The sequence below is a fragment of the Dicentrarchus labrax genome, unplaced genomic scaffold (assembly GCF_905237075.1).
Source record: "Dicentrarchus labrax unplaced genomic scaffold, dlabrax2021, whole genome shotgun sequence".
NCBI lineage: Eukaryota > Metazoa > Chordata > Actinopteri > Moronidae > Dicentrarchus > Dicentrarchus labrax.
This window is the reverse complement of record NW_026136701.1, coordinates 13,678,653-13,704,724: the sequence shown is the minus strand read 5'-3', so window position 1 is coordinate 13,704,724 and position 26,072 is coordinate 13,678,653. Positions and strand designations below refer to the sequence as shown.

At 38.7% G+C, this 26,072-nt stretch overlaps 1 protein-coding gene across 5 annotated transcripts in view; it reads left to right on the top strand.

The window, feature by feature from the left end:
* The window catches only part of tnr (tenascin R (restrictin, janusin)), a 167,285-nt gene extending 141,213 nt beyond the window's left edge, over positions 1 to 26,072 (top strand). For all 5 annotated transcript variants that reach the window (XM_051404691.1, XM_051404701.1, XM_051404665.1 and 2 more), the window contains 7 exons: positions 8,224 to 8,354; positions 12,180 to 12,312; positions 12,990 to 13,141; positions 13,328 to 13,424; positions 18,912 to 19,073; positions 20,204 to 20,367; positions 22,234 to 26,072. In XM_051404691.1, coding sequence (XP_051260651.1) covers positions 8,224 to 8,354; positions 12,180 to 12,312; positions 12,990 to 13,141; positions 13,328 to 13,424; positions 18,912 to 19,073; positions 20,204 to 20,367; positions 22,234 to 22,353 — 959 coding nt within the window. In that variant the 3' untranslated portion in view covers positions 22,354 to 26,072. The remainder of the gene's footprint in view (positions 1 to 8,223; positions 8,355 to 12,179; positions 12,313 to 12,989; positions 13,142 to 13,327; positions 13,425 to 18,911; positions 19,074 to 20,203; positions 20,368 to 22,233) is intronic.

Sequence of the window (26,072 nt, the reverse complement as noted above, 5' to 3'; positions counted from 1 at the left end):
AATTCCTCTATACAGCTCGAGAGAAGTCTGCAGGAGCTCACTGTCTCTCTTACTGAACAAACGTTAGTCTATCAACATAGTTGAACATTTGATGCAGTTATTAATCAACACTGGTATCTTGGCTTTTACAGTATTTATTTTGTCTACTGTGTACATTTACATTGTTCTAGAAAAGGGACTTCTAAAAGGATAATATCCATATTTTACAGTTAAAGTCAATGATATTGCTCTTTAAAGCTTTACCTCATTTGCCTGAGGAACAGAAAATCAATAAAAGAACAACGAGGGATAATCCCTGACACATACCAAATTTATGAACTTGATTATTTGGAGACGTTTTGGGCACTAATTTGCATTTAAAAATCTCATAACACAAGTACCTGCCTCCCAGTACACACATACTAAACACAGTAAGGCAGTACACACAGCTCTGTATTAAGTGGGCCCAAGTAAGTAAGCATATATATACAAAGGAACACACCAATAAAGTCTTCACCCCTGCAGGACTAATGATGACATGTCACACCAGAGGGTGCCTTAGTCAGCCCCAACTTCAGAGGGATCTTCCCCTGCTGTTAATTAAACTTCCTAATTGAAATCTTAAAGGCTGTTTCAGTTCCGCTCACACAGCTTGTTTTCTCAGGCTGTTCCGCTCCAGTAGAGAACGTCACATTGTGAACGAGCTGCGAGAGAGAACAAGACCATTGATTGGTTTGGTCAACTGCTCTGGATATGGGTCAGTCACATCTCCACCCGTCTGCTGCTCTGTTTCTGTCTGCCTCTGTCGGCCTCTCACTCTCTGAGTGGTGGTCTCTGTCTGTTTACTTTTTGCTGGTCATAGATGCCTAAATGTACAGTATGAATACATCTTTAGAAGGAAATGAGAGCACAAGCAAACAAAAATAAAGTTATATAGTTAATATAATTAAAACTGAAAATAAATAGGTAAATAATTGTAATGGACAAAATCACACAGTCATAAATTGAGGACTCAAACCCAGCTGTAAAAAGACAGAATTTAAAAGTTGCATGGTTTTTCTTATAGTGGAAAACCTATCCTTGTATAAAATGATCATACACTTGTGTAATTCCATTTAAAGTCTGTGGTTGGGACATAGAATATGCCATCTGAATTTTAAGACTGCTGAATGAGCTTTTTAGCTCTCCCAGTAGTCTGGTGTTGTTGAGACTAATGGTGAGGTTTGAAATAACTTGTTGAAAGACAAATATTCTGGAGAGCAAGTGAGCCTAACTCAACAAAACAAACAACAACACAGCCGGTCTTACCCACCCTGCTTGTCTCCAAAACAGACCAACTTTCTTACAAGCCAGTAGTTCTAGTTTCTCAGTAGCAGGATTGAATATTATTGTGTACTGGAAATAGTCTCCATATGTATTTGTGAGCAATTTACACAATACAAATTTTTTTTACATAGCTGTTTCTACATCTTTGTTTTTGCTTAGTGGATTCTTAAAGGTTACGTATATATGAGATTTAAAACATTAATATGGCAGTAAAGAATTATCTGCTATGTAAAGATATATTGGAGTAATGAGCAGAGAATGACATCACAATCCCTTTGCCTGTGTTGCTATCCAAGCCTCTCTGTTCTCTGTTTACAAAGACAGACTCGGCGTGTATGAATTTTAGTGCATGTAAGACCATCTGTGAGCAACTGAAACAGCTGTTTTTTTATTTATTTCAGCCAAACCAGAGTTGGTGAATGTTGGAGCAGTGGAAAAGCTAATAAATATTTCATAGTTTTATTTTGTTTCTGTCCACTTTGAAAGAAGTTACGATGTTGTGATGATCTGCACGGTAAAATTACAGGTTTTGTCTATGGAGTCGCTGTTGCTGGTTAAACAGAAGGTCTATCTCTGCATGGGTACTTTGACTGACACATTTGTCCCCAAAGATTAGCTACGTTGCCACCATTGCAGCCTGTTTTGTGAATAAGTGAATTTAGGGTTTATTTTGACCAAACCAGTTTTGGTGATTGTTGGAAAGACTAACAGGTGGTTTTGATGAGTTTTGTTTCATTGCTGCCCAGTTTGAAGTGTGTTTTATGATTATCTGCTTGGTAGAATTACTGGTTTTGTCAATGCAGTCTGGTGAGTCATGACGTCAATTGTTTAGGTGTTTTGTGAACTTTTCTGGTCCTTGTATTGTACATGAGGTGAAGGGTCAGTAAAAGTTCTTGCTGTCAGGTTTTGACTTTTCCTACTCCTTTTAGGGATGCATGGTTTCTCTACATGCATGCTGAACACAGCACACACCGAGAAGAAGAAAAAGGGGAGTCTGGCTCATATCAAAATGTGGCCAAGACTGTCTCAGCCATTCAGTTTTTTGGTGGTGGGGGGTGGCATTTCTTTGTTGATTCTCAAGCCTCTTAACCACAGCTGAGAGTTGTTTTGTTGTCTGGCCTCCATGCCTCAAGAGTTCAACACAGAGTAAGACAGCTCCCCAAAGGCTGATATTTAAGCTATAGGGGTGGAAAATAAGGGATTTTGCTACGGGTGTCTCTATAAGCCTGTAGGCTGCAGCACAGGGACTTTTTTCCCCCTCAGATGTGTCTGAGCCCACTTGCTGAGAAGTGCTTGGCAAGTTTTTGAAGCAGTAGAGATCCTTGCTGCGGGCAGCTTCACTGAGCTCTGGCTGATAGTTGTTCACCAAGTGCTGAGAGTGCTGCTATTACGGACACATAATCTTCATTCTTCAGGCAATCGTGGCATCTTTTGACACTTTAATGTACTTTTAAGAACTTCTGTCCCCATAAAATCGTTAATTGTTTTATGGTAATATGTTTAGAACACCCACAACTGCATTAAAATATTCATTATAAGATATTGAATATAGTATTTATAGTATAAAGTATGGAGAGTTATATGCTAGTTACTAGAGCTGTTAATATCATTTATCAAATATGAAAAATGTCTTGACAATTTGTCTTGACATGAGTCATGGTGGTAGAGAGGATGTGATTCCCATGGGTATCATTTCTGTACTTTTTGGAACATTTGGCTTACAAGTAGAACATTTTACTTGAAAAAAGGAAATTATGAACTGCCGTAACACTTGGAACAAATAATGAATTTAACCTGTTATAATTAGTTTAGGATATACTTTTACAACTTTTATAACAAATAATTAATTTAACAAAAAAAACAATATTAAAAATATATTTAGATTAATTAAAGTTACAAGTATATTAATTTAAAACAAGAAGAAATGTACCTATCCTTAATTAGTAGTGGTGTTGCTGCAGCATGTGACCATTCTGTGTAATAGTTTATTGGTCACTTCACAGTTCACATATTGAGGGATCACTATCAAGATGTGGGATGTATGTATGTATCAAGTATTAGGGGATGAAGTCAGGGTCGAATGGTATTGATATATTGGCTGGAAGGTTTTAATGGGAGGACCCCAGGGAGTGGGTGGGGCCGATGTCTGGATTGAACATTGTAGCTTCATTGTTCCCCTGTGGTTCCTGTAATAAGAAAGTTGGTGATGTTGGACTTGAAGCAGAAAATGCAGTTTTGCGGCATGATAGAGATGTGAGAACTGAGACCGAAGAGGAAGGGGTTGGACACATATATTTCAAAGAACACAGGAAATTGGAAGACAAAGGGCTTTGGTCTTTGTTCTTGAACCTAACTTACAATCTAATAACTTCATGAAACAGGGGACCATGGCTAAAAAGTGGTTGAAGAGGTAGGAAGAATTTAAAAAACTCGGTTGTGTGAAGCAGAGCCATGATGGTGTGAAAGGGCCCTCAAATGCAAAATTTTGTGCATAACTTTGAAGCTTTGTAACCGGAATTAATGATGCTTTGTCTTGCTCATTTTGGCTCTTAAATATTGTCCATTGTGGTAATCAAGGCTCTTTTATAGTTTTGCACTTCAAAAATCACATCCAGCCATCCTTTTGTGTAGTCACAAATAATGTCAACATCAAAAAAGGTCTTTGGGGAAGTATCAGAAAGGCTCCTTTTCATCTCAGCCGGCTGGAGCGGTTTGATTGACAGCAGCTGGCAGGCTGCATGAGTGCTGGTGTTACACTGTAGGGAATGAGAGACAAAGTAAACAAACTTGTGCTGCAGCCTACATGGGCAGACAGCGTGTTGTTAGTGATGTGGAAGAGTAAGGACCACACCAGCATCAAATGGGACCCAGCTTACATTTGCAGGTTGCAGTTTACATTTGGTTTAATGTGCTGCAGGTGAGCAGATAATTACCTGTCTAGCCTGCAAACTGACGTTACAGTGCACTTTTCTCCAAATGAATGTGTTTTTGGTCGTTCAACAAGCTGAGGCACAGGAGTTTATAGTGTTCATATCTGTAAGGAGGAGACTCTAGTAGTAAAGCTAATGTGGGTTGTTGTTCAAATGCTCAATATCCCGTTGAATTAATGCAAACCTAGGGGGCGCCATCATGAAACCAAACAATACACAATAAAAGTTTATTACTTTTTGCTGTAGCAGACCAATAAAAAAAGCAATTTAATTTCAGTTGGACTTTTAAAATAATAACAAGAAGTTTTCTTAATTCCTTAAATCCATCTGTAAGATCCACCCAAGTAGCATTTGGTTAAATTCAATTTGACTTCATGAAAACAAAAGAATGAACTATAACTATATATCATCCAAGCAGAATCATTCACTTGCAAATGGGCATGGAGATGTGATAGCCACTCCAAAAGAATAACTTCCTCCCTCTTGTCTTCCTGCAACAAATTGCTGCTGCCCATGCTGCCCTTCCCATCTGCTTCTCTGTGTGTGTGTTTATTTCTTTCCTCTCGCATTGTTTACACTGTGTGTTAATGAGACATTAGATGTAGCCAAACCTATTCATCTCAGTCCCATTGTTCAAACCTCCACGTCCGAAGATAGAGCTTCAGAGCTGCCAGGAAATCCAGCGACACCTGCTCACCTGCATGGGCACACTCCATGCAAAGGTTTAATTGGAGGGAGAGAGTGAGAGGGGAAAAAAAACGACAAGGGGGACAGATTTAATTGGAGAAATGAAGAGAAAGGAAGAATAAAGACAGGCAAAATGAACGTGGTTGAAGGCCCTCCATTTCTATGAATTGAAAACTCCCCTCCCGCCTCTTCCTTCACTCATATATCCCCCATGCACACATGATGCAGCAGCAGCGTTCATCAAGTCGAGGGGAGGACAAGAACAAAAGATAAACTCCGTTCACTCTCTGGCACACGGAGTTAGAATAGCAGCCTGTCAGATAAGGAGGAGAGCTGGAGGTGGACAAAGGATGGGAAGGCAAGAGGAGCAGAAAAGAGAAACAGTAGCACATAAGGAGATAAGAGGGAGAGCGAAGAGGAGGAAGACTCCAGGTTGATGTGGGAATAGGAGGAAACAGACAAGGCAGAAATGTGATGCAGAGAGGAGGTCAATAAAGACGAGAAGGTGCAGGAGAGGAGGAGATTGGCACGTCACTGCGGCCTTTAGCACAATCTGCAATGTGCCGTGTTTATCTCAAACCGTACTACTCAGCCTCTCGCTGTTAAACGCTCTTTGTTCCCTCTTTTTTCCCTCTCTGTCTCTCTCTCTCAATCCCCGTGTCACACAATGTGAATCTGCCTATCGCTGTCTCAGAGAGAAGGCATCCCGCATCTTTCAGGAGGTTATCAAGACGGGTACATGCTGTTAATTACCCAGCTGTCATTGATCCGCCATATGTGCGCACGTACACAAAGACACACACAAGGATTTAAATGACAAGAGAATGTGAGGAGTTGATGTTGTGGATTTTCTTTGTGTTTTCAGAGTTGTGTGATGGACTGGGTTCAATTTAGGGGTAGATCTTTAGCGAACAGTTAAGCCTTTGGCCCCTCGTGTCCTCAAGAGAAGTTAAAAGTTCAGGCTGTTTATAAAAGCCTGTGTTTGTTTCGAAAAGAAGAAAAAGAAAACAACAAAGGGAGTCAAACAAAGGGAATCACAGAAAGAGACAGTCATGTTGTAGACATCTTTATCTCATATCCACAGCGGTGACGTTGGATTGCACAGCACATTATTTGTTTCAGCGCCCCTTTCCTCCCTTACACAGAGCACTGTTGGGTGACGATGTGCCCCAGAGTCATGATGTAACTCCAGGAAACTGATTTTCCGAATAGAAGGTCATCTATTTTCTATTGCGCAGTAAAATGAGGTTACAACGTGTCAGTGCTTCTGCTACCATGTCGGAAGATCAGATATTGACTCAAAAAGGGTGATGTAAGGTGGAGAAATTGAGGTGAGTTTCCTTGTGATGTGGTTAAAGTATCAACAAAGGCACTATAATCAAGCCTTGTTTAAAGCTGTGCAGGGACCGGTGATATACTCGCATGGCGTGATGTAATGTGCAGTAAAACTTGGGTGGGCTTGCTGATCAAGGGCTTGAATGCTTTTGAGACTGTGATACACTGTGACTAAACATGGAAAAGTGTCTCACTGCTCTTCCCGCTTCATTCTCTGGGGATTTTGGATTACTGATGTGGAGATTTTGCCCACCCCATGCAATACATATTTACAATCTACTGTATGTGCAACAATGTCCCTTTGTTAATGTGTAGTTTTCATGTTTTTTTAAAATGTTCTCTTATGATTTACCTGCACTTTCTCCTTACTAGCTCTTCTTTTGGTTGCTTAGAAGGAAGAGATGATTAACTCTGCTCCCTGTTTTGTGGCACTCGTCGATATGCAGTATCAACTGTCATTCTTTATTGAGGACCAAATTATAAGGCATGGCATTGGTTTTCATGCATTAAAGGATACGTCTGCCAATATTTTTCGTAGAATCAACTGTGTAGCAAAAGCCTAATATAGCTCATCCCTCTGTGTCACAGAGCTGCATTGTTTTCCAATTGTTTGCCTTTTCTCCAAATTAAGCAATGAATTTGTCAACAGTTTTTACAGATTTACATCCATACACTATAAGGGCAGGGAAGTCAGAAGTCCTGTTTGTCAAGGGGTTTAAGACTGGATGCATATAATCTCAATATCTCTGGTTCAATTTCAGCAGGGAACCTGCTGTTGCATGTCATCACCCTGTATGCCTGTGTCTCTCTAGTGTCACACTATAAATCCTAAAAAAAGAAAATCATAAATATGGCAATATGGGTTAATGCACATGGTGTCTTCATTGGATTTTGAAACAGTAACAAAAATATGTAATAACATCAGCCTTGTCCTTTGAATCTTTATTTAGACTGGCAGCAGCACACTTCTGGTTCAAGTAGCAGAAAAAAAGGAATCCTTTCAAAGATGGCCTTCAGCAGTTCTGGCATACCTGATTAAATAAACTAGACAAGTTTATTTAATCTCTGCCACTAAGGTTTTGTTTAGAGGTTGGGTCATTGCCACTTCGCTTCATCATCTACTACTGGGTTTGTCCAGAGAGAGAAAACACCCAAGGCAACACAGCAGGCTAAACTAAAGAAAAAGACCCAATGCTGTTTGGTTGCTGTGTTATAGTCCATACAGGTATTATTGCCTGGTACTGATACTGAGTCAGCCACTGCTTGTCTTTATCAACCATTAGATGATCAAAAGCCTGCAGGATGCAGTTTATTGCCATGTATGAAACCTCTTAGATAATTTAGTTAATACAATACTTTTTCCCTGCATGTTCCTAATTGGAAGATGATAAATCATTTAAAATACTATGGCCATAAAAGTTGCATAAAAAGTAGCAATAACAAATTATTAATACAGATGATACATTTAGTAAAAGTACACTATTTCTAATTGTGTTGGGCATAATGCATCCAAAAAAATTGAGCAAATGTTTCTTCCTAATTACCTCAACATTAACTTAAATATATTATATTATATATATTTAATATATATATTTAAGTTAAAATGTGAAGAGAGAAATGTATGTGTTTTGTGAAATTTTTTCATAGTCTTATAAAGAGAGGGAAATATACTTTCTTTGCCCACCTGCACCAGGCCGTTCTGTAGAGGTGTGACATTGAGATGACACATTCACATGTAAAGTAACCTACTGACTTAGTTTCAACAGCAGACATTCACTTACTCCATCTATAAAAAGCTGAAACACAATGAGTGTGAATGAAAATGACCCTGTTTTTCAAAAGTGGGCGGACAAATCTCATTATTTGAGAATAACAGTAGGCTGTAGATATAGAAAACATTCTGAAAACGTTTTTGTTTTACACTCAGTTAATTGTAAAAGTTGTTATTTTTCTGTCTTTGTTGCAGCCATGGACGCACCCCTGAATCTGACAGCCAGTGAAGTGAATCACCGCAGCGCTCTCATCTCCTGGCAACCGCCAATCGCAGAAATTGACAACTACATGCTCACCTACAAGTCGACTGACGGCACCCGAAAAGTATGTAGTGCACGCAGCTGAACTCTCATGTCTCATGTTGATACCATATATATATATATACTGATAATCATAATGTATGTTAACATTTTATCTGCAGCCAAAATGTGTTTTCATATCTAGTGGTTCTGAAAATCCTGTTGAGCATCATGCTACATTTGCAAACGTGTCAGGGAGATAAACTGTTTTTTTGTTAATCCACACACCTGAAAATAGAAACTTAGTTCTGCAGATATTGTAGAACATATTGAAACCCCTCCTTGGATTTAGAAATTTGGAAACTTATTATACCATAGCTGAACAATGCTCAGGAAAAGAAGATTAATGCAGAGTCACAACTTTATGACAAGCACTTCAAAATTCAAATGTTATCTTTCAATCATGTCATCCCTTGATGTGGAATGTGCAAGCGTTTGGGGACACACACACGCGCACACTCACAGATTGATACACACACAAGGGAAGTACGCAATGAAATTGCTTGTCTAATAGAGATATTACTTTAATGTGTCTCAGTAGAGACATTGTTTATTTTTATTAAACCTTTGATGTGGCCGAGTAATGGAAATAAAGCACATTAGCAAGAGCTGTGTGGAACGCACCATGACTGTTGCCGATTTGATTGGAACCATTTCCCATGATGCTCTGCAAAAGACTCCCTTTTATTGGCAATTACGTGTCTTATACACAAACACACACATGCAACCAGATGCACACAGACTTTCCCCTTCAAATGCCCACTGTAGTGGCATAATCTCATAAAAAGTCAAAACACACGCACATACTGATGAAATAATGATCCAGCAGAAGTGTCTCTCTCTCACACACACACACACACACACACACACACACACACACACACACTGACCTTGAATGTGCGGTACTGCTGTGTGGTTGACCATCGGGTGTCACTCATGCACAAAGAATGCAACACGAACAATTCAGATGATTACATTTTTTAGATTTCACTTGTTTCCAATGCAAACAGACGTCTATCAACATTATTCTTGGAATGATTACTTCCTTTATACTGTTGATCCCACCATCTGCCTTTTCATCTTTATTCCAAAACAATGGTTTGTTTCTAAAGAAACATTTTTCAATAATATTAAATAATTTAAAACATTTGGTATGCTATTTCTAAGACTCTGCATACATTTGCATGTTCAGTCAAACTGATGAACATTTTTTTTTCTCCTACAGCACACATATTTGCCTTATACATAAACATACAGCATACAAATCAGTACCCAAAAGGGAGAAATTCATATTTAATACTGGTTTTATTATGGCGGTCTGTATTTTGGCATTAACCAGTAATAGTAATACCCTTAGAGAACCTTTTTCCATACAACCAATCAGACTGTACTCTTTCATGGTGACGGTCACACATGACAACCAGACAGCAGCCTTTTACACAACACAAGAGCCACAGAGTTTAAACAACCACCAACATTAGCTTTCCTACCAAAATCTCCTCCTCCCCTTACAAACAAGCTTAAGTGTCTAACTTACAAGCAAAGACATGTCTCGAGTTGCACTTTGGATTGCTGAATGACCGACCAAACAAACATCTGCTGGAGAAAAGTGCTCTGCTAATGTCAGTTTGCAGACTAGTTCGCTAGATGGCTGCTCAGCTCCAACACATTAAACAGCTTCAAAAGTAACTTACTCTTCACTACCACTGCAAACTAAACACTGTTGACCCATAGATAATAAGCTACAGTTCCCAGGCCAAGTTTGTTGCTCGCACCTTCACAGATTCAGAGGAAAAGGAACATTTTCTATTTCTATTTTTATAATAGAAAAACTAATTTCAAAATATCTCTGACATTGTTTTTGACTGTAAAACCAAATATTTCAGGTCACAGCTTATAAATAGGTTCTTCATTGTTAATTACATACAGTCATTTTTAACAGCAATTATTTTTTAACAAAAAGTGAAAAGCCGGAAGATCTCGCAGTTGGAAGAGTTTTTAAAGTCTTCTCATCACCTTTGATCGTGTTCTTTTAGATTTTATTCAAATCTTCGTTCGCCACAGTGAGCTGCCTCAACAAGTGCCTGCCACATTTTGAATTCATATCATTCAACAACAAATGAGTCATACCACTCATGCTCAGAGCAAAAACGATTGCTGCAGCCGGAGATTGAAGAGTCGTCCTTGTGAGATTTGCCTCTGGTTGTCTCCACTTGAGGTCTGGCTTGACTGAAAACATGCGGCAGCGTTACCCCGCCTGTAATCTCACCGCATATTGGTGAGACTTACAGCTGTTCAGCCAGCTTCCCCTCTTACCGAGATAATGGACTTTTAGAATTTACACAAAGTACCTGTGAGATTAATTTCTTATCTGATCAACATGTACTTAACAGTGTGTAAATGTACGTATCTCTGACGGTTATATTCGTGCCTGTAGTGATGAACATCTCCCCATTCACTCACACACAAGGGTAAATAAATATGCATCCACCAAACATCCAACCACTGAACCACACAATCAATAGTGAGTGCATGAAGGTATATATTATCCTTGATAAGAAAGGGCTGTTGCACTGCAATAAAAATCTTATCATGACCCTGAAAACCTGCTCGGAAAATGTCAGATCCTCCGAGACACAGATACCATTTACCAGCTGCTTCCCTGCATAATTCACGTGGACACATTGCCTGGAAATGTGTGATTTTTTTCCCATACTGGCTGAATATTCATTATAACTTGTTCATATTTAATGTGTATCCAGGGCAAACTGTAGCACACAGGCACACAAACTCACACATATGAATACATGCACAGACAAGTTCATGTTTCTGTCAAATTAACTGAGCGTGGATTTGTTTCTCATCTAAGAAACTGATCAGAGAAAAAGTCTGTCAGAAACGGTCAAACGTCTTGGCTCCTTAAGACTGGCTCAATAAAAGAAGATTTGTCAAAAACAAAGGGATGTAATTGGATTGTTCTTCACCAAAAATAGAAATGTTGTTTCCTGATTGCTTAGCAGCTTCTCAGCTTGGCTGTTCGATAAGAGTCTTTTATCCTGTTCTCTCCGTCTAGTTGTCCCCCTTCTCCTCCGATCCTCCACCCTCCCTTCTTTCTCTTTCCTTGGTTTTCTCAGTTCCTCTTTTCGTGTTTTTTTTTAGTGTCACTTTTCACATATGAAAACACAGACATCCAGACACTGCAGTCAGTGGAAGAGTAACTTTTAGTGCTTAGTTAGTTAGTTTTTATTTCTATGTCATGTCAAACATCTAGCTCATCCCACATGGGATTACAAGACGCCAAACAAAACAAAAGAACAAAAAAAAGAACAACATTATAAGTTCTGCTTTATGCTTTATCCAAATGCACTGTACACTCAAAAGAACTGCTGCAAGTTTATCCTGTTGTTGTTTCTCCTCCAAGTAACTGGCTAATTTAAATAATTCATATGTGAGCAACCAACTTGAACTTCACTAATACAGTATTTAAGTATTTAAATTGACTTAATATTATTTTCTCAATTTTTCTAAATAAGCCTCTTCTACTTGTGGTGCCAGTTTGAGAATATTGTGCTACTGGAACACAAAGCAAGCTGTCATGTGTTTCCTGAACAAAAATAGCTTGAAGGTTTCTTTGTTGCCATACTGTAGGTCTTTGTAATACTCACAAGCTCAGTTCAATGTTTTATCAGTGACTTATGGGGATTCTAATTTAATTTATTTCAACCCTGAGGTTTATACTGAATAAACATGAAATTATTACTTTTATAGAAGGCAATTTATTTATCTAATATCTTTTTAACTTGTATGTGAATGAATTCTGTGTGTGTGTCTGTGTGTCTGTGTGTACTAGGAGCTGATCCTAGATGCAGAGGACACATGGATTCGACTGGAGGGACTGGCTGAGACCACAGAGTACACTGTCAAGCTCCAGGCTGCAAGAGGACTTGACACCAGCGCTGTAGTCTCCACTACCTTCACTACAGGTACAGTACACACACATTCATGCACACTCTCACACACACATAATGTATTTGTGTTCTTTGATTTAAGCTTGTAAAGAAATTCTAATGGGGTTGAGTTTTCTTGACCCCGCACATTTTTTCCCCCCTTGTGCACTGCATTTCACATTACAGTCACCATAACTAAAGATGCACAATAATGAGTCCCCAAAGTCAGGCATAGTTTTCTTTTTCCTTCCCTGTAGCATAGCAAGGGAGACTTCCCATTAGGTTTCACCTGCAGGGTGGCTGTCTACAATCCTGACGCTTGAACAGTGTGCACTTAAATGTGCTCAGGATGACACATATGTCACTCAAACCAGGGTGTGTAAGGATAGCTTTGCAAATTGTCAGTTTCACTTTAACCTAAAACAGTTTTAATAGATCTTTTCTGGCATGACAAGTTGTAAATGCACTATTTGAATATTATGACCATTGAAAATGGATATAACAAACATCTTATATTTATATTTACAACAAACATGGTCCCCTCTACCTTTAGCTCTGTTTCTGGCCCCACTTACTCCTGAAATATCTGCTCTTTAACAGTTAATTTCAAACTCCATCCATGCAGTCTACATAAATCATACATTTTAAGTCAAAATATGAACAAAAATAAGGAAGTCATAACTTAACTTCATGCATCCTCTGCTTCTCTCCAGGGAGTCGTCTATTTGCAACACCTCAGAATTGTGCCCAACACCTGCTAAATGGAGAGACTCTGAGCGGCGTCTACACCATTTACATCAACAGAGACCCCAGCCAGGGTGTGCAGGTGTACTGTGACATGACCACTGATGAAGGAGGCTGGATTGTAAGTCCCTGTGAAGATGACGCCTTCTTTTTAACACCCTGTTGTATGTGCAGATTTTATTGCATCAAATACAACACTGAAGGTCATTTTGATCATAGCAATAGCAGTATTTAGTTCGTCATTCTAGTTTGAACACGTGAGTTGTATTTTCCTCATCTTGTCACGTGATCATATTTTGGTGTTCAGGTATTCCAGCGTCGTCAGAACGGCCTGACAGACTTTTCCAGGAAGTGGAGTGACTATCGAGTGGGCTTTGGAAACCTGGAGGATGAATTCTGGCTTGGTAAGACTCTTAATCTAGAGAAATTCTGTGTAGTTTCAGATACATGTCCTTCACTCTTTTGTTGTTAAGTGCCATACAGAGACATAACAACAGGCATAACAGCTTCTGTAGTTGAAACATACAGGGGAAGATAAAAATCTGTACTATTTCTCAGTCAAATCACGGTAGGAACTGGGGAGTAGAGGCTCTACATTTATTTTTTTGTATATTTTTATTGATACTGACTGACTAGTACTTGTATTAGAACTTTTACAGGTGAGGTGACAGATTTTCTGGTGGCTTATTTCATGTCACCTTGCCCAGTGTATTTCAGCTGCATTTCATTTGCTGCAGACTGATATTAACCACAACCTGCCAACAATTGTTCAATCTCAGTTCCAGTCTTCTGAAGGGTATATTACCCTCTTCATCATCACACCGTCTCCATGACTAAAGTGGATTTAATAGGTACAATCAATGGAGGGTCATACCTTTCACTCGGTTTCAATTGATACATATATTTCATGGAGAGGAAAGATGTTCCCAATATCTTGTGCAGGCAGTATAGCCTTTCTTGTAAGAGTTTTCCCTCATCTCATCTTTCAGCACTTGACTTCACAAAGTCAATCCGATTCATTACTGGATTCTCTGAAAGATCATCTCTCCCTGAAATGACTGAGTAATTGTTTTTAGCGTCGCACTGATTCAAAGACAAAACAACAGAACATCCTCACTGTTTTGATGGACTGCTGCATATTTTTTCTCCCCCCACCCCAAAAATCTCATTATGAGACAATAATTATATTCATTAGAAGATGTGCAAATGAGTCATGTTTCTTCATGGGCCAGTTTTTGTGTTATTGTTTTGGTGCAGATGATTAAAGGGAAATATTGCATGAATATTTCATTAAGTGAATCAGGACCTTGAGAAGAATGTTTTTTGAACTTTTTGATTAGAGAAATTAAATAACACTGGGGGGAAATTTTATGGCATTGCATTATCACCACATTATAGCAGAGGGAGGGCTGTTACTTTGCAGCTGACACATTATTGGATCATAATACAAGATAGCTGTGGCACGCTCTATTCCATTAGTGATTAAACACACCGTAATAGGTGAAGGCATAAAGAGATTTTAGATTGAACCCCCTCATGAACTGGAGCTGACAATGTAATGGAATGTGGTATAAAAGCCTGCAATTCTTGTTGAGACTGTCAGATTTGTTGCTTCACTGGTTATTTTTAAAGCAGTAGTTTGCGGTGTTGTCGAGTTGAATTGAATAATAATGTCAGCTGCTCCTGTTACTTTGGTGCACTACCAGAGTGTTCAAAGGTAGCTCTTACGATTGTATCACAACAAAAAAAGTTGGATTGCTGTGTGATGGTATAAATTAATAATTTATCATTTTTATATTTCAACAACACTGGAGAATTTCTCACGGCAGCACAGGAGGCCTGACAGAAATATTGGAAAGATATCTCTGAAGGATGACACTACACACACCATTTATATAATCTTTGCTCACCACACAGTAGATGGAATAGATAGTGAGTTATAAAGTGACAGGAGTGTTTTAGCCGAGACCTGAAGGCATCGTGTAGCAGCATCCTGGCACAATTTGTAATGGCTCTCTTCATACAATATGATCTAAAGATGCCGGAGCATATCTGGTTCAGTGAGTGCAAAATTTCATTTGACCTGTTTCCACTTCAGCTGAATCAGCAATAATCTTCCCTCTCACCACTTCTGGAGTAGTCCAGGGCTGCTTCATCTCCAGGGTCTTGCTTTACTTTTTCAGTGCTTCCTAGGATGCACTTCTCTACCCGTCTTTCTTCTATCCTGCACTGTACTCTGTCCTCTCAGTGCATAAAAGCAGCTTAATGTAACCTCAGGGTGTGAGGCATCAAGAGCTGCTCTTTGCTCCTGTGAAAGGTTCTCCCCGTGATGCCAGATTACAGATAACATGCCAGCGGGGGACATGGTAGCCTCAGAGCATGGCACAAAATGTCAAGCTTGCTGTATGAAACTGTCTTGTCTGTTGATCTAGGGGTTAATACGGTTTTTAACAGAGGACTAGAGGCTTTTTTTTTTACACATAGAAGGAAAAGCACAGGTGTTACTAATAACATTAATGATGGCTCTGTCCTAGTAAGTTTCGACAGTGGGACCGTGAGCCAGGACCCTAAACTGAAGCAGTGTACATTTTATCATTTACACATGTGCTTTTGCTACTCTGACATTTCAAAATGTCTTCTATGAAAAAGGCCTATTGGGGCATTATCTATTTAAATGCCCAATCTCAGCAGAACATGGCAGAAGGTAATTTACAGCAATCATGTGTCCTCCTGAAATAGGTGATAGTTATTTATGTAAGTACTACCTGCAGGTGGTACAGTATTCAAAGGATGTGAAGGAAGATCATGAAGAAAACATTGTGCGACACCGATATCTTCCCCCACTTATAACACTGCAACTTGCAGTTAGTTGTTATTTACTTAATTCACTACTTAACTCTCAAACTACTCTAATCTTCTCATCTTGCTTTTCTCTTCAGTATTCTTTTCCACACACTGTTGACTTTCTACAGTGGTATGTTGTATAAAGTCGCCCAAAAAACACAATTTGTGTTTAGGATTTAGCCTTCAAAACGATCAAAACCAGTGTGGTACCAAATCACATCAGCACCAGCTGGTGTGTGCACTGCTGTTCTCTCTCTTGCTTTACCTAGTCCACGCTTATAAAATATACTGTGTTGGCGTCACAAGAGAACGTCAAAGAATGTGTGACTGTCACTTTCCGTACTAGACCGTAGCCTAGATGACTAGTTAATTGACTACAGATAGTGCCGGGAGTGAGAGATGCTTTACTGAAGCAACAGCACAAAACACAATGTTCAAGAGAAAGGTTAGAAGTATTTTTGGCTCATTATGAAACTGTGGTGGAACTAATTGGACCTTGGCAGGCCGCCATAGTCTAGGTTTTTTTTGGGAAATGCTGCGATTCGTCCAAGTGAATTTGAATAAATAATCTCAAAGCACTGCATGACACCACACAGGAAAACATAACGTAAAGACTATACTAAACGATAAGACATATAAATCTTGCCATCTTATTGACGATGGCATTGTCAAAAGCTTCTGGCAAGCTAGTAGTAAAATACACAACATTACTAGCTTAGTTTACTGACAGGTCAATAGGGCATGCCATAGGTCAAGATAGTGGAGCGCCCCATGCTGGATCACAAGGCAAACTACTACACCCGGTCTGTTGTGCTAATAGACTATCATTTTTAAATTCCAAACAGGTCATTACACTTTGAAAATGAACCACGTTCAAACACATTTTTTGAATTTTAAATAAAAAGTGAAGGCCCTACTAAGCAGTGTCCTTAAAATGTATCATCCTTATAGAAAATAAATGGCATCATCATACAGATGGTCACTGCGGTTCCAAACCATTTGACCTTCTCTCTTCTTTCTACAGATTAGATTGCTGTCGTAGCCCTGGAGAGCCATTATAGTGAACATTTAGCTAATCACCACCTCTACACACAGAACAGCAATATATTGAACAGTATGGAACCATAAACATGGATATTAAATCCACTCAAACTGAAAAGAAGAGGCACTTAACCGGCCAGCAGTAAAGAATATGGAAATTAAGCTTTCATTATTATGTTACAGTTTGAAAACGGCCATTTTTATTACTGCTCTAGGGCGATCTATTCTCCCTACTCACTGACCTCAGCCAGTTCTCAGCCTGAACACAATGTCAGTTTGATGATGTAATAACAGAGAGAAACCAGGGTGCCTGTGTGCGATATGTGATCATTATCCCATTCTCTTTCCTTTTTTAATCCCCCCCTTGTTTCTGAATAAGTGTGAGAGAAAGACTGGTAATAAAATCTGACGAGATTGTAATATTGGTAGTATAATAGGACAAGAGTGCAATAGTGTGTCAAAATGCATTTTTAATCGCTGCAGTTTGGAATAGAGCACTCTGATCCCATAAAACTGTTGGAGGAAAAAACAGTAAAAAATTATGGTTGCAAGATTAATTGCTGATAATACAGTGATATTATACAATGGAAATTAGGGATGACTGAGTGTTAAACACAATTTTATTACAACAATTGCTTTTCCCCTGTCACCCTAAGTGCCTTTGGGTTGTAACATAGATTTTATCTGCTTTCCAATGACATATTACAGCAGGCTTAGTTTCCCTGCTTTCCCGAACTTCGACTGCCTGCTCCTTATCAGCGACTACTGCAGATTTTTTATGTTTTCTTCGAATTTTCACTGGGTTTAAGAAAAAAAAACCCACGTAATGCTTCTGTTGGAAGCAGGGAAGTGGACTTTTCCAAATGGACGCTTGTTGTAATCTGATAGGGAAGGCAGCTCCAATCTGTCAGGTCGGTGTGGAGCATTATCACCTGTCTGGGTTCAAACGAGCCTCGTATCTGCTACCTTGGAGATAGAGAGCAAAGCTGCCTATCTCAGAAAGTCGCAACATGTGGCATTTGCAGGAGGGCTGGTGGTGGCCGTGTGCACTGCTCTCGACAGTGTCAATCATCCACATCCATATGACAAGCTGACAAAGACGTCTGACAGAGTGCTTATCAGGATTCAAACCTTTAACCTACAAAGCTGTGGGTGGGAACAAACTGTATTTCGCGTAAGTAAAAAATAAAATAAGAATCTGGGTGGTAGAATGTCAGGAAATCAAAAAATCCACAGATTCAATTATTGGTTTAATGGTTTTATGTCTTCTCTGATCATTATTCTCATATATTTACCTAATATTGTTATTCTGTCATTCCATATTGGTACTTCAGCATACTCTATATAACAGCTATTGTATCCGCTGTATGTCAATCCTGGAAGAGGAATCCCTCCCCTGATGCTCTTCCTGAGGTTTCTTCCTTTTTTGAATCAAGGGTCTAAAGGATAAATGGTTTCATATGCTGTATAGATTGTAAAGAAGAAAAAGTGTGATTTTTAATTTTGGGTTATAGATTTTTTTTTTACATGACTCTGACTTTAACTTCAGACATTTGGTGGGACCAATCGAGACATGTGTGCAACTGAGATATGTAGTTAAATGTGCTTGTATGAATTTAAATCTGTACCTGTGTTACTTTGTCTTACTTTCCATGTCTTAGCGTTGCTTTGAAGTCCATTGTTACTGTCTTGCATCCAGACTCCATACAAGTCCAATCACAATATGAGCGTAATGACGTCCATTATCAGTAGCAGTGTAATTACTTCCATATCAGGATGAGCGTGATGACTTCTAAATCTTGTTTTGAAGCTCAAACACCAGTATGATTAAAAAGCAGATCTTTCTTTGGTTATTAAATGGGTAAGCGCTGGTGTAATTAGAAGATAAAAGTTGTTTTCAAACAGCAGGTGTAACTGTAAAGATTTGGTTCGCGTCTCTGGAGTCTACAAACATAGAATGAATATCGACAATAGGATTTAATATAATGTGTGTTGTTTCTTTACAGGTCTGGACAACATCCAGAAGATTGCTGCTCAGGGCCGTTATGAGCTGAGAATTGACATGAAGGACGGACAGGAGTCGGTGTACGCCAATTATGATAAATTCTCCATTGGGGATGCGAGAAACCTCTACAAGCTCAGGATAGGAGAGTACAATGGCACCGCTGGTACGTGGTTGAATACATAAGGAATCTTTTTTTTTAGTTAACGTGTGTCACTGGTGGTCCAGACCCCCACTAGGGGTTGCCAAAGCTTTACAAGGCCTTCTTCATTTTAATGGGTATAAGAACTTTTTTTCATTCATTCCTGTGAAGAAAACTAAACAATGAAATTGTTATTTTTAAAAGTTTGGATTATTATTTAAGATATAAGCTTATAAAAACTCTCGCAGGATAAGGACATGGTGAAAACCTGAACACAAATATTTCCTCAGAGCCTTCCCTGTCTGCTAAACAGCCTCATCCTGCATTAGGTAAAATAACCAAAGAGCTAATAAAACAACCGAGGAAAAGTTTTTTTTAAAACAGACACACAGTCAGGATTGTATGAAAGGTACCTAAAACATCTGAACTCATTTCTGATGCAGTATTCACAGGGAACAGTCTGCTCTTTTGTGTTCACTATTTGGGTTCATTGTACAGTTTATATGTGTATATAGTATATGTGTTATACTAGTATTGTTGAGCATTGAATATAATATTTAATATCCATCAAATATTTCCCTCAGGGGGTGTCAATATCTGGCATTTTTCTTTGCTCTATGGATGACAGCCTTGTGATCAACCCTCTCACTGTATAGAAATGGCCAGTGAGGACCTCAACATTGAAAGCTTTTTGCTACATGGATATTTTTTTCATATCAACACTATACACTATATACTGTAATATAAGTGAAAAAGCTCTCCCATCCCTCCTCCGCCATCTGACATTTTTTCTCCTGCCACTTTTCTTCTCCCTGATGTCTGAAACCCGCTTCAGCACTTCTCCACATTTCCACTCATGTCCTCACTCTCCATGTATCTCTCAGTCTGTCAACATGACCATATGCCAGAATTACCCATCATCTCCTGGTGTTTATGATTATAATTCTGTCTGCCTAAATAAATTCAGAGAGCCTGCAGCAGGAAAGTCTTTCCTCTCCCTTCCCTCTCATGCCTCTCCCTCCTGCCTGCCTGGTCGTTTATGTCCCTTCATCACGCTGTTATTCACCGCAGCCATATGCCAATGTTGCCTGACATACGTTGATGTTTAAGGTTCTCCGTCTCTCTCTCTCTCTCCCCCTCTCCTCTTACACCAGGTGACTCTCTGAGCTACCACCAGGGCCGGCCCTTTTCTACAAAAGACAGAGACAATGACATCGCTGTCACTAACTGTGCCTTGTCTTACAAAGGAGCCTGGTGGTACAAGAACTGCCACCGGGCCAACCTCAACGGCAAATACGGCGAGTCCAGACACAGTCAGGTGAGTCGTCCAATAAATATCGGATCAAAGAGTGAATGTGACAAATCAAATCTAGTCTAATAGTCTACTGATCATTAAGCCAAACATATTTTGTGGTGTAAGTTAGAAAGTAATCATGGGCTGGTCTACCTAAATTACAAAAGAGCACTTCTACTTATTGTGGTGTTATATGTGGGATGGATACAAGACAAGGATGAATTACCTGTAGAACAACTGGCTCAGGACCTCATAACTCAATTTTTGTTTGGTTTTGGTAAAGTTCAATATCAACTTACACGATAAGGGCCTTATGGGTGATAATATGGGTGAGCTTTATTACCAAAGAAGGTGTCTGGGTCAAAGTCTGTCTTTAAGGCCTTCATTATTTTGGTTTTGTGCTTACATAATGCATATTCCCAAATTAATTTGTGTCTAATCAAATTACCACACAGGAAATCTGAGACCAGGAAGCATAGAAAACCTGTAAACGATGAACAGAGAGTGGGAGGAATGGGGGAGTTAAATTTTGGTTTCATTTGACCAGGTTGTGAGATAATTGGTCTCTGAGATTTCAGCCACCATCCTGATATAGTGGGGCTGGTAGTGTTCACATAATTAAAACATTTAAAATTTTACAATTCAACAGCAATGTGTATTTCCATAAACAATGTCCCCGCGTCACCTTACACTGAACCTCTCCACTGAGCTACTTCTTTGGTAGAATGTAGTTCCAGTGGAAACTGCTGATATCAATTTCTGTGGATTATTATACTGGGGCGTTTCTGGAACATACACACTGCTGTTAATTTTTTTAAATGTAGTTTTTCAATCCTTTAAGCACCACACATGTCCCATTCATGTATATGGTATTGGCATGGCAGCAGAAAACTCAGTGGTTGTCCTAAAAGCTCAGCCATTTTTGTTGGTATTTGGGTGAAGCGGCCCTTTAGCTCAATATTGTGGCGTTGGCATTTTAAACACATAAACTGTCCTGATTATGGCAGTGTGATTAAAGGTTAAAATCTCTCGCTTTGAAAGGCTTATAATTTATAAATGAAATTACATGAAACTTGCTACAGACATCCATCTCCATACTTATTACACTGATTGGCCTGATGGAGGAGCTATAATGAAAGGTCAAAAACAAAAGGACCGTAACTGCTGCTCCACTTGTCGAATTTTAATGAAACTTGGAGAGATGCATCTTAATATTGATTGGTTCCAAGTGCTTGTTTCATCTGTTGGAAATAAGACTCTTTCAGGAGGAGTTTATCTAAAGATCATTGTCAATTTACAGAAATATGTGAAAGGAAAAGGCCAGAGTTTATTACAGAGTATTTTGCCTATTACATCTGAGGTGTGAGTGACTGTTAGGGGCTTGTCTTTTGACAAGAGTGTGATGTGCTCTCTCTCTCTCTCTCACAGCTTGATGCTGAAATGGCTCGAGAAAGAGAGTGGGGTGTTGTGTGAAGCAGTGATTAGGCTGAACTACAAAGGCTTTCGAGCATCATGGCTTCTCTCTGTGTGCTCTGTACCTTTCTCTTTGTTGCTTGATGACATGAAACAAGACCAGGTGGGAGCAGAGATGGACAGGCATAAAGACCTGCAGAGAGAAATTACTTTTCAGAGTAAAGCTGAAAATGGGTGGGTTTTGGCTGTGACGGGGATTAGAATAGAGTGAGACTGCAATTGCACTAAATTCATAATTGTGCTATCTCTCAAGTAAGGAAGTTGGCCCTGCTGCTTAAAAGGCACTTAATATAAAATTTCCTTTTTCAGACTCTTCTATTATTTGATATTTTCTGTCATTTTCTCAAATGCCCTTGTTTGGCCTAAAAAGCTCTGTTGATTCTAGCAGCTTCTGAAGTCACACTTTCGCTCTTGCAGGGTATTAACTGGTACCACTGGAAAGGCCACGAGTTCTCTATTCCTTTCGTGGAGATGAAGATGAGGCCGTTCAACTTCCGTAGCATCAGCAGCAAGAGGAGGCGGTCTGCCCCTGTATAAACAAACCGCCTCCGCGCAGCCCAGAGTGGCGGATAAATGGAGTTCGGACGATGTTTGGTGATGGACTCTCTCACTGATGTGCTTTTTTTAATGCCTTTTAGTGAGGCTGCAAAGGGAAAAAAAAGGGGGGTTATGACATAAAGCTACTAATATTTTATTAATATTCAGTTGTAAAATAATAAAACACATTATTATTAATATACTATTAACAGTCAGAAACTGATATACCCATGGAAGAGATCACGTAATAGCAGAGCTGGTGAAACATCGTCCAAACTCTGTTTACCTCTGCTCCTGCTCAGCTTTAGCTGTTTTTTCCCTGCTGTACTTCTACCCAGATGATAGAGGACACTGTATGTAATTTATTAAATACTTTGAATGACAATGGTTCTATTTGCTGTAAAAAAAAAAGAACAAAAAAAAAAAACGGAAAGGCAAACCAAGAAGCTTCTTTTTTCTTTAAGTGTGTGATTTGCCTTTCCCTGGGATGCGAGGAAATGTGCTCAGAAATGCCCTCAAGAGTGCAAGAGCTAGCGTTATTTTAACCGTTACGAAATAATAACACTTTTAACGAAAAATATACTGTATATGCCCTTAAACCCCTTAACTGTAAGATATATATATTTTTATAACTGATATTGTGACAAAAGTCCATCTGTTTAATATGATTTGATGCCTCGGTTTTTGAGCCTACATTACGTTAATCATTGATGACAATTACTGGAGATAAAAATGAACATCAAAAAGCTTAACATCTAGAATCATAACTCACAAAGCAGTGCACCAGCAACAGCTTCATTACCATCTATTCTATTTATTTTATTTCTATGTGTTACTGTTAATTACAATATCCTTTGTGTTAATTGTTGAAGCTAAATGAAAATCACCAACATTAAACTTTATTGTTATTGGTAGCCACACTGAGACAGTATTTGCACTACGAGTGGGAACACAGCAAAGCTATTGTTTAATCAATTCAAATGATTTCTCGAGTTGTTCGGGGGCATATAATATTATTTCCTGGACATTATTTTCAAGCAAATTACAGACGCTAAATATCTGTTTCACCCCTGTTATAGATTCTGTGATTGCTTGCAGAGATGGTGCTGATAGATGTAACATTTAACCAAAGATCTGCATAATAAAGACTCGGCCTGCTGTTTGGAAAGATGCCAGTCGGTTCTGTCACCAAAGTCACTGAAGCAGCTTTTTCCTCCATTAATAGATTCTCATTTTTCAGGGACCTTTATGGTAATCATGTCCCCTGGCAATATTTTATGCAATGTGAACACTAAATTCTATGCAGAGGAAAGTCAGGGGTGGGCATAGTGCAGATTTTAGCCTGGCCTCCCCCCACTGCTAGCTGAAATGAACTTAACAAAGAAAGCAGAACAGTAGGTGGAGTGGAGCCAAGTCTTTCTTCTGTGCCCTTCTTTTACTTGCTTCGCTATTTAATCTCCCCAGTGAAACAACAAAATCAGCAAACATGGCAGAGAATGTATTCTTTTAGGCATAATCTGCAGCATGCCCACCAAGCATTTAGTTCTGTTCAGTGTTCACACTGTTGCACAAAGCGTTGAGTGCCAATGTGCTTAGTTGACTGCGGTTTTCTGGGAATGGTTTTGTTTTAGTTTCCTGCCTCCTCTGTTGGAGGAAAATTATCTCTGTGGAGTTTAAAGACAAAAACCAACAAAACTGGTTTGTTCCTCTCTGGCTTCATACTATCAATAAAAACGTTTTTGGTTTTTTTTGTCCAGTACAATCCTTGTAAAATCAGTGTCGCCATCACTGCAAGCAACATTTGGTCTCATATATATTCAATAATCCAAATATTACCAGCTGGAAATCTCATTCTTATGTACTTCTGTCAGTTTCTTCAATTCAGTTATCTCACTGAAGCAAACCAGCTAATCTGGCTTGTGTCATGTGACTGTGAATATTTTTCATTTGTGTTTTTTGTCCTTTTGACTTGAAAACAATGGTGACTCCCCCCTCTATAAACTACTACTAATATACTCACGTAGATATAGAGTTGACGCTAATGTGACTTTTGATGTGTTCCCCCTTTAGATGCAAAGTAAATCAGAAAGAACCTTTCCCCTTTAACTGCTGTATTTTTAACCATTGTTGTGTTTAAGGATGGATGGAGCCTACTGCATGTTGACTAAATTGCAATCAAGAGCCTGATAGTAAATAACAAGTGTCATAAGAATATGTTTTTGTTTGATTTGTAGTGACATATTTCTTTGCTTATCTGGGCAAAAGGCGCTCTTGAAATGGTTTGTAAGGAAGAAGATGTAGATAACTTAGACTATCAGCTGCTGTGGAAAAACAAAAACACGACCGAAGATATAATTTATAACAAACCATTCCAACACGTAACCTTTCCCAGGTCTGATTTATGTTTCAGTGTCAAAGTGACTGTTTCAGAGCCTCACATGCAATCCATCTCCCATAGTGATTTATAATAGAGTAGGGAATTCTCTGTGTACTTATTTCATTAACTACTTAGATAAAGTTTGCCTCAGTGCATTTTTGTATAAGGAACAAAGGTCATGAAGCTTTGCAGGAAAGGACCAGAATGTTATTTGTATTGTGAGGGATTTATTTCTCTCATGGCAAACTATGAGGTGCTCTTAAATCTTTCAAGAGAAACGCTAATATATATATATTAAGCTTATTTTACATAATTTTCCAACCATCCTGCATCAGTTTAAGCTTTTTCTGTCAATGAGAAAACCACAAAAAGTAAATTTTATTTTCAAGTTGTCCTGTTGTAGAAAAGCCTCTGCCCTGTCTTTTATTTTAGGTTGATCATCTATTTATATGATGATTTTATGTGTTTTTTTGTTTTTATTTTTCCATTTCCATTTATTAAAAAAGTTAAAAAGTCTATTGCTCGGGACAGACAATACATTACACATATTAGTGTAATTACAGGCTTGGTAATATTACTCTTAATTGAACGTTTTTTTCGGGAAACATCATTTGAAGTTGAGCATCGGTCTTGTCATGGAAACAGCATGCCTGAAATTACAAAGACAGAAAAGCTCTAATTATTTTCTTGATATCATGCATAACTTGATGTGGTTCCCTCCAGCATCAAGTAAGAGCCACTAGTTTGTTTTCCTCATTGCAATTATCTTTGGAGGAGAGGCAGATGTTAAATTGGCATTTTGTTTGTACTTCATCATGTATAATTTCATCTCTTCAATCTACTGTATAACATCAGGTTTGAAAAGAAACATCCCCTCTATGATTCAAACTTATAACTCAGTCTCAGTCACTGGAATACACTGGATCACTGTTTGTTTCTCCTGAGAGGAAACCTGTTCCCCTTATTCATTTCACTACTATTTATTGTCCAATTAATCTGCAAGAAATTACAGTTAATAACGACAAAAAGTATCAAAAAGTAAAATGCTTTATTTCATTGGTTTGTTTTACAAGTGACCTGACTGATATAACCATCATGTTTGGTGGTGGTTGTTATATAAGCCAGATACTGTAACTGCATTGATTTGCCATGGAAATGTAAATGTTGACAAAATGTGATCTTGACTGTTTGAAAAGCTCATATATGCTGAAACTAAGAATTTATTGTTGGATAACCTTGGATATTACTGTCAAATTTAGCTCTAGTTTGACTTAAACATGTACTATATAGTTCCTTTTTTAATACATTTTCTACATATTAATAAAACATTCAAATAGTCTGA